At 44.7% G+C, this 15449-nt stretch overlaps 1 protein-coding gene across 6 annotated transcripts in view; it reads right to left on the bottom strand.

The window, feature by feature from the left end:
• The window catches only part of Dclk2 (doublecortin like kinase 2), a 149298-nt gene that overhangs the window by 8741 nt on the left and 125108 nt on the right, over window positions 1-15449 (bottom strand). For all 6 annotated transcript variants that reach the window (XR_007110540.1, XR_007110541.1, XM_047566926.1 and 3 more), the window contains 5 exons: window positions 14547-14666; window positions 14197-14343; window positions 6205-6338; window positions 5757-5834; window positions 69-165 (listed from right to left, as the gene is read on the bottom strand). Coding sequence is in view for 4 of the 6 variants with exons in the window: in XM_047566926.1 (XP_047422882.1) it covers window positions 69-165; window positions 5757-5834; window positions 6205-6338; window positions 14197-14343; window positions 14547-14666 (576 nt within the window). In the remaining 2 variants the exon portion in view is untranslated. The remainder of the gene's footprint in view (window positions 1-68; window positions 166-5756; window positions 5835-6204; window positions 6339-14196; window positions 14344-14546; window positions 14667-15449) is intronic.

Genomic DNA, 15449 nt, shown 5'->3' with positions numbered 1-15449 from the left:
TGCTAGCCCCAGGTGACAGGTGAGGACCCCATGACAGCTCAACCCACAGAATCAGGCCTAGATGGTACCTTGGCCGAATCCGTGATGTTATCCCAGTAGGGCGCTGGAAACTCCAGCTTCCCAGCCAAGATCTGGTCGAAGAGGTCTTCCTGGAGATTGTTCTCACTAAGTGACAAAGAAATGGGAGAAGAGTCAAGTCACCCAAAAACAGTTTTTCAAGGAAATTCTCACGGGAAGAGGATCTGGTCTCCCTGGCTGGGGCATGTCATGTCTCAGTGTGTGTCACACCTGCACTTGTAATTTTTCCTTTTAGACAAGGAGACCCAGCATTTCCACAGGCCTGGGAACCAGAGAAACAGACAGAGGGTAACTTGGGAAATGTGTTGAGTGAATGCAGAGTTTCCATTTGGGAAGATGAACAAGTTCTGGAGACAGATGGTAGTGATGGCTGCACAATGAGAATGTGCTTTATGCCACTAAGCCGTACACTTGAAAATGGTTACAATGGAAGCCAAGCATGGTGGCATGTGGCTTTCATCCCCACTGGAGGGGGGCTGAGGCAGGAAGCTCACTGGAGCCCACAGGTTTAAGATCAGCCTGGGCAACACAGACAGACCCTGTGTGGATGAGTGGGGTGGGGATTGGTATGATGGTAAATTCTATCTCATGTAGATTTACCACAATAAAAAAAGACTCAGGAAAATAAAATGGAATCTATAAGTAACGGAAATTTTCATTTCAGGGAAAAATGAAAACAAAAACCCAAAACCAACATCTGCCCTCACTTCTCTCTCATGGCAGAGTAGAAAAGCAGCAAACCTCTGTCAGATCTACTTGACCGTCCTCTCTCTACATTTCTAAGAAAACAGCAAAGATCAGTGGGATGTCTGACCTATGGAAATATCAGGGAGCGCAGAACCTGGATGACACATTCGTGACTGAACTAGCTCACGACCAGGACCCGAAGCTTGCTTACGGGAAGAGCCCAAGATGCCACCTGGAATTACCCAGATCCAAACAAACCTGCCTCTGCGGCTCCCAGGTGGGCAGCCCTGCCCCCAGGCACTGTCCCACCCCACAGGTGCACCACGCACACGGTGGAGACTGATGAAGAAATGACCTTTGACCTCAGATGGAAGGTGGCTGGGAAATGTGAACACACCAGTGGAAACTCTGAGGCTGTTGGAAACCCCTCAGCAGCCACAGCACCCCTGCGCTCAGTGGGGCACGGATGGCCCGAGTGAGGGACCAGTCTTTACCTTTCTGGGACCATTACTGGGCCCCTTTAGAAAACTCAGAATGGACTGCTGGCACCGAGATCAACAGCCAGGAGTGGAAGCTGTATTACCCGGCGAGTGGGTGGCATTTGCTGGAATTTCTCCACCCAGCCTTCAGGGTTTTACTGTGCACCCTCCACAAGGGGGACAAAGACAACTGTGGTGTCTCTAGACACAGATGGCTTATGGCAGTGTCCAGAGACAAATTCTAGAGCTCTGTGATGATAAGGCAGCCTCATTTTTATTCTCTTAAGTAGAGTAGAGCTGGTGAGTTTCGTGAAGACCCATGCTTGAACCAAGCCCAGCATGATGGACATCTGCTGGTCCAGGCAGCCTGGACAAAGGCACACCAAGAAGGTCAGGCCAGACAGCCAGGCGTGGAAGAGACCTCCCTGCACACCTGAAGAGTGATCTTCTTCGAGGGCACAGATTTCTTTGTAGGTCATAGGTTTATTTCTTTCAATGTTACATCCCTGCCAACGGCACTCAGCTCAACACACCCCTTCAAAATGAGTGAAGAACACACACAGGGACGCAGTGAGGTTTTACAGAAACCTTTAGAAAACCAGAGGACAACAGACAGTGTTAGGAGAAGAGAAAAAGAATTACCTATTTCCTTCAAGCCATCCCTCCCTATTCCACTCATCTCACCTTGATTTTCTCTGGGATCTCAAACAGCCTATGTTTTGTCAATCCATTTAGCTCTCATGTTGTTCATAAATAACTGGAAGCTGTCGGCAGGACGGTGGCACTTGGAGATATCACCTGACTCAACAAACAAAACCCTGGGGCATCTCGGCAACTAGAGCTAGACCCTCAAGTGTCAACACTGACGGCAAGAGCTGTAGCACCCAAGGGAGGAACAGAAAGCCAAAGATAATCCATCCGCCTTGGTAGTCGCATAATAAAAGCTACTCTGAATTCACAATGGATTTATTACCACATTTATACTCTGCCACCTGGCTGAGATGCTTTAGGGCATTTTTAATTCTAAAACAACATAGCCCTTGGAAGCAGGTGCTAGAAGTCTAAAACTGCCCATTAGGAACACCCTCAAAAACAAATGAAGAATCTGCGCACACTCCCTCTTTCGGTGACAGGTCATTGGAGGTCACACAAGGCAAGCTATTTCACAACTGATGTGCGAGTGCCTCAGATATGGAGTTAAGAGAACCAAGAATCTTCGCTTGGCCATATTTCTTATCACTGGCCCTAAGAACAGATTTGCCCAGGCAACCACGGAAATTTGGGGTATTCCCAAAAACCAATCTCCTTCTCAGTAAAGATGAATCTGATGTTGAAAGAGCAGAGAACATGTCAAACTAAGGCTAAACCCCAAAAACCCTGGAAGAAGAAAAAACGAGAGACACTGAAACTAGACACTCCAAATAATAATTTCAGCTCAGAAGTTTTGGGTTAAAGTTGCCTTTTCTTTTGTACAAAACAAAACAGAACCTGATATAGTTGTTTACAGGATTTTTACTTTAGGTACCAATTCATGTAGATGATCTATTTTATACCATAATCAGGTATCCTTTAAATTACCATTTCCATAACTTTCCATGTACTTTTTTATATTATAATGATAGGAAGTCTACCCAGAACATCTCTGTATGCTGTAAAGATGTTTCTATAACTGGTGTTTAATACTGTGGATTCTGTTTTGACCCAATGAAAGAGGGAAAGGGTTTTCTTATACTTTAGAAGCAGGCTCCGGGGCTGTGGGGCGTGCTTTAGTATAGCACGGCAGCTTTCAGTGTGGACTACCACTTCTCATTAGCCAAGGTCATGTCCAGATCCCACGAAGAAGCTGCTGCCCACTGGGTAGCAATTCATGATAAGCCTATGCTGCTCCATCCAAGTTTCCCTTTAAAAAGTTAAAAAAAAAAAAAAGGCAGCAAGCTGGACACGGTGGCGCACACCTGTGATCCCAGCAGCTTGGGAAGCTGAGGCAGGAGGACCACCAGTTCAAAGCCAAAGGGAGGCGCTAAGCAACTCAGTGAGACCCTGTCTCTAAATAAAATACAAAATTGGGCTCAGTGGTAGAGTGCCCCTGAGTTCAATCTCTGGTACAAAAAAAAAAGGGCAGCTAACCCCCAAACCAAGGACCCACCCAGGCTGCACTGGTGACTACAAACACTAGGGGGAGTGGTGAGCACACATTCCTCTAAACATGATCCCCAAGGTCCTCCCCTGAGGAGATCCACTTGGCTAGCCGCCAGGAGAACAGCCCTAAGGAGCCCAGGACCACCTGCTCCCATTCTGCACTAGACTAAGTCCCCCAACGGGTCATCACCAAAACCAGCCAGGACCGGTGTGACGGTAGAAATGGCCAGGAAGCGTTGCCCTTGCTCTCACATACTGTCTTCACCTCCCCGCGTTTACTAAGAAGTCGCTGTCAGACTTGATCTGGTCAATACTGACAAGGGTGAGTGAGCAGAGACTGGGCAAGGGATGGGGCAGTGGGACTCGTCCTCTCTGGCTGCTTCTGGGAATCCTGCCTCCAACATCATGTGAAGCCCAGGCTTGCCCAGTGGATGATAAAAAAGCACGTGGCCAAGTCACCTCTGTTGTCCCAGCTGACATCAAGCCCGTATCAGGCACGTGAGTGAGGCCACGCTAGACCACCATGTCCCGCTACGGCAGTGTAGAACCACCTAAGCAGTCCACAGCATGGTTTCACACCCCTAACTGAGGAGTAGTTACTTGGCGAAAGCTAACTGCTGTGTGCATGAATCCCAAGTCCATGCAACCCACCTGAGCAACGACCCGATGGAAGATCATGACGGTGACAGCCAGATGGAAGGACTGTCCTCCTACAACAACCTGCTCATACCACGAGGTCCACCCCACTGTTCCATCTTCTTGAAACTTTTATGACTTCCAGCCCTCAACTAAGCAGTCCTCAAGCTCAGTTTACTCTTCTTGATCAATATTTCTGTGGTACGGGTTTCTATGCCATAAAACACTCAAAAGCAGAGACCAACATCTCTGTGTCCATCTTCTGCTGACGGCAAATGTAAAAAGGGAAAAAAAAATACTGTTTAACTCAGTTTAAAAAAACTTTCAACTTTTCTTTATGTTTGAAAGTTTTCATATTCAACTGGGAGAAAAGATAAACCTATTTTTCTCTTGCTGACCCAAAACAACACTATAAATAAACACCAAGACCAAATTCGGGTGTCTCCCCAAAATTCGTATGTTGAAACTGATCCCCAGTGCAATTGCATGAGGGGGTGGAAGGTGACAGGCCACCAAGGCAAAGCCTTCATGAATGGGGTTAGTGTCCTGGTAAAGGATCCTAGAGAGCCCCTTTTCCCTTCTGCTAATGTGAAGGTGCAAGGAGAAGATGGCCGTCTATGAATAGGAGGCGTGCCTTCAGACACCAGATCTGCTGTGCCTTCATCTTGGACATCCCGTCTCCAGAACTGCGAGGGTTAATTTCCATTGCTTATAAGCCACCCAGACTGGGGCACTTTATTACAGCAGCACGAATGGACTTACACACACCACAACCTCAGAGATTATGCTCTGTCCGCCGCTTTATTCCCAGCGCTTAGAAGAGCGGTTGCCCTACAGCAGCTATTCAACAAATGGTTCTAAAACGAACAAAGGGATTAAAATGAAAATGTCTCTCAAGAAAACAGAGGAAAATCAAACGTGCATTCTTAGATGAACTTCTGCTCCAGAGGGAGAAATGAACCTGATCAGAAGAGTGTGCCAGGCTCCTCACTCACCCTGGGACCCAGGTTAACAAGGGTGCAAACCCCAGACCGACATCCACAGCCACCTCCACACCACCAGGGGAGGCATGGGGTCGCCAGGGTCCCGTTCTCTGGCATGCTAATGTTGAAAGTTACCTGTGATTCTACTTCTTAACTGAATATCATGCGAAGAGCTAAAATGAATATAAAAAGGGAGCCCCTACTTCTGTGAGAACAAAGTTGAAAACTTTGTAAAGATTATACAAAAAGTAAGTTGTTAAAAAAAAAAAACTATCAAATTAAGTGAAAGTGACAATTATTAAGAACTGAAGAAAAAGTCTATCTGGAAGGATTCAGCTACTTCACAAGGATCTTTAAGTCTCACTCTCATTTAGAAAGACTGAGAACCTGGAAATGGTAGACCCTGTATTATGTCCGTACTGTTTGAAAGAATGGCCACAAGAAACTCAGAGGACCGAACACAAAGCAGACGCCTTGCCTCACGTCTGAAGTGTGGTCGGGATGGGGTGTAGCTAGAGCGAGTGCCTAGCATGGGTGAGGTTCAATGCCTAAAACAAACCAAACCAAACCAACAAAGAAAGGTGTGGTCAATGAATACACATCGACAGGCTATAAATGAAGGTGAAAAAGTGAAAGATGCACTTAAAATGTTTAATTGATATTTTTATTGGTCAACTGGTTTCTGATCCCAACCACCAGGAATTAAGTGTCCAAGAATGTATAATCCCAATACGGTCACCCAAAGCCCACTGACCTTCGGAATGGTGGGAATCCACACAGAAGTATGTACGTGATCACGCCAGCCGCCCAAATGTCCACCTTCAGGCCATAGCTGGGAAAACAAAGGAAGGAATATGATACAGGCCCCGACACCCTTCAGGGAGGGAAAAAATTAGGGGTCATCAAATTGTTCATTTCATGTAGAAGAATGAATCAGCCTTTGGTCAGTCATCTGTTTCTCTTTCAACCTAACCACAATCTTGGTGACTACTGTAAATGACTAACACTGGCTTTGGGACAAAAGTCCCAGCATAGGGCTCTTAGCTGTAAGTACAAACTCAAGTTCCTGACGTCAAAGTCACGGTTTCCCGCCGCGTGGCATTCTCACCCTTCACAGGAGGCACTAAACACACAAGCGGTTACCACAAAAATGTACTCCCCGCCCCCAAAGTTAAAGCACTAACAACCACCAGGGCTCTTACCCCGTCTCAGCGATGATTTCAGGGGCCACGTAAGTCGGCGTGCCACAGACTGTGTACAGAGGGCCTTCCACCACAGTGGCCAGCCCGAAGTCTCCCAGTTTTAAAGACTTGGTTCCATCAGGATATTCACACACCTGCACCAGAAACCAGCCTACAGTCAGAAGGTGCCCCCAGAGTGACTTCAATAGGGCTCTTAAAATGAGGCAGAAAAGACAGATATCCTCATCAATTAACTCAAAAGGATTTTCCCCATGTGAGATGAACACCATGAGTTAACTCTGTTCCTTGAATTCTTCTTTGGCTTGATTGTGTGAAATTTGGAAGACATTATTTTCCGTCTTTGAAGAATGTGTCCTTCCCTAGGAACCTAGTGAACCCCTGTACTTGCTCACATGAACAGGTGGCTGCTTATGTGATGGGCTCAAGGGGCCTGGAAGTCTGGAGGTGGGAAACTGACCTTTATTTAGCACTTACTGTGTGCAAGGTACTGGATGGCCAAGAAAGGGTGCTTATTAAATCACCAAAGTACTAGATGTTCTAAGAGCCATGAAAGTTTACTCTAGAAAATAAAATTAGGGATGGGGATGGCAGCCTTGTTTTCCAGAAAATGATGAAATATAAATATTATAAACTTTTTTTTTGTTTTGTTTTGTTTTGTTTTGTGGTGCTGGGGATGGAACCAAGGACCAAGCAAACACTCTACTACTCTGCTACACCCCCTGCCAAAAATGCAAATATTATATAGGGTGTTATGGTTTGGATGTGGGGTGTCCCCCAAAAGCTCATGTAAGAGACAATGCAAGAAGGTTCAGAGGAGAAATGATTGGGTTATGAGTCTTGACCTAATCAGTGATGGGATTAACTGGGTGGTAACTGGAGGCAGGTAGAGTGTGCTGGAGGAGGTGGGAATTGGGGCGTGGCTTTGGGGTATATATTTGTATCTGGTGGTTGGAGTCTCTCTCTGCTTCCTGATCACCGTGATGTGAGCTGCTTCCCTCCACCACTCTCTCCCACCATGATGGTCAGCCTCACCTTGAGCCCCTTCTATTAACTAAGACCTCTGAAACTATGAGCCCTCAAATAAACCTTTCCTCCTTTATAGTTGGGCTGGTTACTTCATTTAGTCACAGCAGTGAAATAGCTGACTAAAACAAGGGGAAAACCTTGGAAATTCAGAAAGAAAGTCGACTTTGGGATTTGCCTCAGTCTGAATAACAGCTCTACTCCTGTACTGACGGTGTGACCTGTGAACATCACTTGATCTCTCTGAGCATGTGTCTGGATCTGTGAAGTGTGGTGATACTCAGCCCTTCCTTGTGGAGGATGTGAAGGTGTATTGAGACAAAGCCCAGATCAAGGTTCAGTAAACAGTTCCCTCTAGTTCCTGGAAGGACTGGCTGATTACATAATTACCACATGGGAAAAGGTTTAAAAATGCTGGTGAAGAGGTGAATGTTTATGCCTAAATTGAAGCATCCTTTGTAGAAAGCATTTCTGCAATAAGTATCAAAAATCTTAACATTGTTCATAACCTTTGACCCAGTCAGTATATATGCATGTAAGAAATCTGCTCTAAGGGAAGAGAGACAGACCCCAAGGTTACACACAAGGATGTTAATACCAGAATTTATGTATGATTATTGAAGCTGGAAGCAACACAAACATCTAACAGGGCAGTGGTCTTGGTGGTGATCTGTATTGTAAAATATTATGCAGTTGCTAATAAGCACTTTTCAAATCAATATATGAAAGATATTCACCATATTACATGACATAAAAACAAATTAAAATTATATATGAAATACAATGCCCCCAAATGTTAACAAGTAGTTACTTTAAGAATTATCTTAATTTTATTATTTATACTTTTCAGTAGTTTGCAAAAACATTTATGATGACCATGTATTAGTTCCATAATTAAGAAAAATGATTTTTATATATAAGCGATCTTTCCTTATGGGATAAAAATCTAAAAAGTTACATTCTAAATCGATCGCTTGGAAAGCAAACAAGCATATATACATGACAGCATAATTTGGATTTGACTGTGTAGTCTTTAATTTGCTGATATCATCCTGTCCCTTGGGTATCCACTTTGAAAATAATGAATTTCAGAGAAAAATAACTTTAGAGACCTAATCTATACTGCCTTTCTCTTTTTGTATATTAAATATATTTCATTTGCTTTTGCTCTCATTTTACTATGAACTGAACCAGATTTTCATCTCAACCACTACTAACTAGAGGAGGAGAAATGTCTAGAAAGATAATTTATTTTTTCCAGACAAGCATGCCAACAATGTCATCTGTGAGTCTGATACCTGGTGACGGCCAATTTTATGGTCATTAACAAAAAGCCTCAAGATCCCAGGGCTCCCCATGCCAAGGATTCCCCGAGCTTTATAGGTATTTTATAAAGTACAACATCAGAACACCTCCCTACCTGCAATGACCCCATCTGAGAAGAACAGTTTTCACCTTGGTATTTTAATAGCTTCTTCCATGCTTGCTTATCGTATACACATCTTTATGACTTAAAAATGTCACAGGAGCAGTGGTGGGAATTTTGCATCTGATATTTCTATTTTGAGTCAGCAGAAACATATTCAAAGATATTAATGATTTTGCCTAAAATCACATTCTTACTCATGCCACAGACTTAAGACAACTTTCCATTCATTAGACTTAAACATAAACATTAACAAGAACAGCCTAATATAATTAGTTAGGATTTATGATACATTTACTGAAATCCAGAAATTAGAAATTCCCTAAGTAACTGCAGCGATAAGAACATTATAAGCACAATTTCCTAAATGTCCATATTGTGAGTCAAAAAAAAAAAATTCTTAACTGATGTCATTGTTATTTTGTTTTTACAACTTAAAAATACACTCATTAGGTAACAGTTTTGAAAAATAGTGTTTATTTTAAACACTCAATTTGGAGATGCCTAGGGGTATTTAGAGTTGCTGTCAGAATCTCAGAAGTCCCTGAAGCCCCATTTTTCACATCCCCATAAAGAACTGAGAGTCAGATGCAGGGGCATAAGTAGGAAGGGACTAAACAGACTATAGTCGCTGAATTGTATCTCGGCAAGTGGCACTCCTTGGCTAAACACCAAAAGGGACATGTCCTCAGGGGCAGACAAGCCTGATTCATCTCTCCCCAATGCTACACACAGAAAATATGTAAAATATGAGTCACTTTCAAATCTTAGCTGGAGATTCTCTTCAAAGAAAGAAGAAAAATTAAGTACATGCTGTATTTATAGCATTCCTTCAAAAAACTGACTTCAGGGCTGGGGGGTGTAGCTCAGAGATACAGCGCCTGCCTAGCACATCCAAAACCCTGGGTTCAATCCCCAGCACTGCAAAAACCAATAAAGAAAACTGACTTTTGGGCTGGGGGTACAACTTGGTAGTGGAGCACTTGCCTAGCATCATGCATGAAGCCTGGGTTCCATCCCCAACACCAGGAGAAAAAAAAAGTGAGAAAAGAAAATGACAACCGACTTCAATAAAGAGGTGAATAAATGAACAGGGACTCCTAAAGGCCTTCTCAAGGACTCTGGGAGATATAAATATGCTCCCAAACATTATCTTAGTGGACTTCCATAGTGAGCCCACTGGACTATTACAGAACTATGATCTCCATTTTACAGATGAGGAAACTGAAACAGGCAGAACTCAAGCTATGGATAAGTGGTCAAACAGGGTCTCAGCCAGGACCCGTGCTGACTTTCTTAGTGCCACACCATTCTGCAGCACATCCAGTCTCTGAAAACAACTGCCAGAATGCTAACTGCTGCCTGCACGTGCACAGATTTCGAGTGGATTTCATCTACAACCGTGAGAACGCCAGCCCTGGGGCGTTCAAATGCCCCACCACACACCAAGAGATGCTCTGACAGAAGTTGCTCTTGGAATGCAAAAATAAAATATGTGAGGAACGCAGGTCCCCCGTACAAAGTGAACACTGCATGCTCTCTAAATAAAATGTCAAGGTACTGATTTAGAAGGACTTCAAACATGAGAAACCAACCCTCTTCTCTCCCCTGTCCCCAGAACTCCTGGAAAAGGTGGAATTTATCACTGGTCTCTCATAGTTAACTCTGACAGGGCACTGCCGGGCTGTAACTCACGGCACTAACGGCCACCCCCGTGCTCCCTGACACAGCCACCCATACATCTCTGCTGGCAGGGTTTTAAATTATGACACTGCAGCCAGGGAAGGGGATGCAAATCAGATGTCTGAATGCTCGGGTGTTTAAAAACTGAATTAGTTCTCCGACAGGAAGAGGCTGACAGTTGCTCTGGGTGTCTCTGTCTAGGGCCCTGGTAGCACTTTCTCCTCCAAAGCCAATGTCGACCTGCTGACTAAGCCTGGAGGCAGATGGGTGGCCCGGGTAGGTTTTCAGTGGCTGACATACCTACTCTGTGTGTGCTACTAAGGTGTTCTGGAGCCTGACCCCACGGTCCTGCTACGCCACACATCAGCATCACCTGAATGTCAGTTTTATCATCTTCATTCTCCCCTTTGGGTAGCCCAAGGAGGCTGGTTCAGGTTTTGGAAATGGTGAACACTCATTTAGGACGGAATGGACTAGATAAGGAAATTGATTCCGATTTCCTGGTCACTCTCTGAGACTCGAGGTGTTGGACACATCCATACTTACCACATTGTCTACCCGTGATGTATGACATGAGAAAAGGGATGCTGGGTTCAGATTCTAAGGAGACTTCACATGTGTGTTAGGAAACTGAGTGGCAGGCAGCGGGCGGAGCTCCCTGGTAGAGAGCTTGCCCAGCATGCATAAGGCCCTGGGTTCCAGCTGCAGCATGCAAACAAACAACAGGCCTTGGGAGAGAGGGACCACAAGCAGAGGTGGAGATGAGAGTGGGACCAATGAGCTGGGAAATGGACACTCTGTAATGCCCAGTCTCCTTCCTCACTGGGCCTTGGCAATCAGAGCCGTAGGACAGGTTGGCTCAGAGCAGCCAGTCATTCCCTAGAAATCTGTGACTTCCACATTCACAGAGAACATTGCTAACTGGGTCCACGAGGGTGAGATGGACTGTGCAGAGCAAGGAGTCAAGGGGCATTCTCAACAATACGAAACTGTAGCCACATCTGGAGAAAGCCCTGTCACCTTTACTTGTAAAGCCCCTGGCCAAGCTCAGTCGGATGGTGGAGGGGCCTGGCGGACACTGCCAGGTCTAATGGTGAGAAGTCTGTTTGGAGACGTGGACACCACACTTTTGCTCTTATCCTGAGGTTTAACTTATACCTCTGTCTCCATTCCTCATTAGAGTTCAAAGACAGAGTCAGAATATACCTTCTTTTTTTTTTTTAAACATCAGGGATTTTTCTTCCTAATAGGAACATGCAGAAATGAAATACAAGTTGAACATCCCTTATCAAAAGAGCTTGGGGGCTGCGGATGTAGCTCAGTGGTGGAGCACTTACCTAGCATGTTCAAGATCCTGAGATTCATCCCAGAACTGTTACAAAATTTTTATGAGTGAGTCATATTAGTGAACAAGGTAACATGCCTGTAGTCCTAACTACACAGGAAACTAAAGCGGTAGGATGGTTTGTGCCCAGGAGTTTGAGGCCAGCCTGAGCAACACAGGGAGACCCCTTCCCTTAAAAAACAAATGCACAAGTCAGGCACAGTGGCTTGAGAGGCCGAGGCGGGAGGATCATGAGCTCAAAGCCAGCCTCAGCAAAAGGAAGGCACTAAGCAACTCAGTGAGACCCTGTCTAAATAAAACACAAAATAGGGCTGGGGAGGTGGCTCAGTGGTTGAGTGTCCCTGAGTTCAATCCCCATTACCAAAAAAAAAAAAAAAAAAAAAAAATTGCACAAAAGTGGAAGGGAAAAGGAGGAATCATGAACCAAAATTGATTTCCATGCATGTCTGCGTTTATTGGGATGAACCCAACTATTAAGTATAACTATTAAGTTCTAGTTACCAAGAAAACTAGTGTGGGGGGGAAACCCAGTAAATCTGTTTCCCCATCAGCTGATATAAAATCTTGGCACTAAAGAATTTAGTTTAAAAATGCACAGAACCAGAAATGTTTTATATTTTGGAATATTTGCATATATATAATATTGTGAGGATGAGGTCCAAGTTCAACGCAAAATTAATTTATGTTTCATATACTATATTTTAAATAATTTTGTGCATGAAACAAAGTTCCATGGTGTGTAAGAGTGCAACATGTTGGTACTCAAAAGTTTCACATTTTGGAGGATTTCACATTTTGGATTTGGGGCTTCGGGATGCCCAACCTATATAATTCCCTCAAGGCAGATGATATATATATATGTATATGTAAATATACATACACACATACTTTTCGATGGACACTTAGAAATTATCAAACACTATTACCAAAATGGGAAAATGGAAACTCTGGATTAAAAAAAAAAAATCCCTGGGGTGGCTTCAAAGCCCATACATACTCCTTTAGACAATCACGTGTGGTGAAGCCTGAGCAGGCCATACAGACCTGCGTTCAAGTGGCAGCTCCTGGCCAGCTGAGTGGCCTCTGCACATGCACAGTATGTTCCCACAGTACTGTTCAAGGCATTGGAGATGAAAAGGAAATTGAGACATAAACCTCGTTTCTGAAGGAGATGGACCAGAAAATGATAAAACCCCAACACGCAGCAAGTACAGCAGATGCCTGAGGTGACTGGTGGCTAAACCCTGCTCAGAGTGTCTGGGGTCAAGGTGAAGATCTAACTCTGACTCTCAGCATCTCACAAGAGGGACAGGTTTGCCACACTGTGGGGAGAGAGGACACTGCAAATGGAGACCAGGACAGACAGAAGTAACGGAGGCGAGTCTGAACTGCTGAGGACAAACCTGTGTTTGGATTGACGTGGTACAAAACGCTTGAATAAGCTCACCTCCTGAGCAATAAGTATGATACTCAGCACCAAAAGGTGAGAGAAGTCAATCGTCTAGCGTGTGTTTAGAGGGATGTGTGCGTGCAAAACCCCAGAAGCTTCTCTAAACTCCCTCTGCAATGTGATCACAGGACTGGCTCCCCACCAGCAAGCTGTTTAGCTCTCAAGGCCCACTGTGAGGTGAGTCATAACAGGAGAGGAGGCTGGAAAGGTAGACTGGGACCAGCTTATGAAGGTCCCCCCAAGTGCCACAGCAATAAATAAGGCTTTTCCTCCTGTAGAACAGTACAATAATGACACTTTTAAGAAAAATTAGCATCTCTTGGTCTCAATTTCCACATTGTAAAACTGAGATTGGACGATTTCCAAAATTCTCTCCTGTACTTAAATGAACCTCCAAGTTCTACTTTGGTCTCCTATGAACCTCTACTTCCTTCTCCAATATTTTTACAGAACTTTTGCCCCATAAAATAGATTTCCTGCTCTTCTTTCTTCAGTCAATATCACTGCTATAGTTCAGATGTTGAATGTCCACTGAGAGTCAATGTGTTAAACGGTACAGGGAGATGGCAGGACCTTTAGGAGGTGAGCTTTGTGGAAGGAAGACCCATCGATCATTATGGAGTGTGCCCCTGAAGGGGATTCTGGGGACCCCAGCTCCTTCTTCCTCTCTTTGCATCCTCTGTCACATGGTCCCCGCAATTGCCAGTTGGAGACCCAAAGCAGTGGGTCCACCTGATCTTGTATTGAAACCTCCAAAACCATGAACCAAAATAAACCTTAACTCTTCATAAATTAATTACACCAGATATGTCATTAAAGTAACCTGAAGTTAACTAATTTATCATCAAACTATAAATGAAAATCAAAAACAAATGAAAGTCAATCAAAACATCTAATGTCTGGTAAACAGTAAATGCAAATCAGTTCAAGAATCTCAGTATTTTAAGGTCACTGACTTGAGTCTTGCTGCAGGACTGGTTCAGACCCTAGTACGTCACTGCTTACTTGCACAGGATTATGAGCGTTTTAAAGGACAAGTGGTATGAGGTGAAACAGAAGACGTACCAAGAGGTTCTCTGGCTTGATGTCTCTGTGCACGATGCTGAGGCCATGGAGGTACCTGAGGGCGTTGGCCAAGTTATACACCATGGCGCTGCCATCTCTCTCCGTGTACTTGGTCGAAGACGTAATTGCATCAAAGAGATCTCCACCCTGAAGGATATGGAAGAGAACACAGCAAAACATCAGCAGTGCAGGCCACCAAAGGCCAGAAAGGGGGCCATGGGTCTGGGGCAGATGAAGGAAGGGCCACTAAAACTGATGACTGTAAATAAGGAAAGTCACAGGCAGCAAGGCCCTCCAGGAGCACTGTGAAATCCTGAGATCAGGTACCGAGAAACTCTCCATCCTCTCACCTTGACCAGTTCCATCACCAGAAAGAGCTCAGTGGCCGTTTCCATCTCCTCGACGAGCATGATGATGTTGGGGTGTTTCACTCTGCGCAGTATTGACACTTCGTTCTCAATCAGGTGTTCCTGTCAAACGAAGGGTGTGGAGAGGGTCAGAGCCCACAGCACCCGCTGCTCTGTCCCTGTGGACAACACTCGGTCGACAGACCTGAGGCCAAGGAGGCATCTCTTGGCACAGAGGCAACCATGCCCCTGCCTACTCAGCTCCTACAGGACAGGACAGGTCAGTGTGGACATCTTATTGCCACTACCAAAAAGAACCAGACCTCTGAAGGTGCCCCAGAGGGTCTCAGAGGGGCTGCTCTGGAACAAAGCATGTTGCTTCCACTCCTCGAAGAGAGTGTGGGCATATAGACAGCACTGAGCTTTGCAAGTCAGCAGGATCACTTTAATTACAGTGTACACTCCAAAGTAAGGATGAGGCATACAGCTGGACTTGATGGCACACGCCTGTAATTCCAGCAACTCAGGAGGCTGAGGCAGGAGGAGCATAAGTTCAAAGCCAGCCTCAGCAACTTAACAAGGCTGTAAGCAATTTAGGGAGACCCTATTTCAACATAAATAAAAAGGCCTGGGAATGTGGCTCAGTGATTAAGCACCCCTGGGTTTAATCCCCCACAAGCCCTTTCCTACCCGCCCCCCAAAAAAGACAAGGCATCAAGGCACATAGGAAAACTTGGTAACTGGTAAACTGGTAACATCTGGCATTAAACATTTTTAGTTTTCAACCATTACCAATATGAATTTTAATTCCGTGCTGAAAACTACAAAAAAAGAAACTTCCTCCCTTTATGACTGGATATGAAATCATTCTCCAGATGGGTGGTCCTTCTCATCTTGTATTTCAGA

The sequence above is a fragment of the Sciurus carolinensis genome, chromosome 10 (assembly GCF_902686445.1).
Source record: "Sciurus carolinensis chromosome 10, mSciCar1.2, whole genome shotgun sequence".
NCBI classification, from domain to species: Eukaryota; Metazoa; Chordata; class Mammalia; order Rodentia; family Sciuridae; genus Sciurus; species Sciurus carolinensis.
Note: the sequence above shows the minus strand (reverse complement) of the source record. Positions and strands in the feature narration are given on the sequence as shown.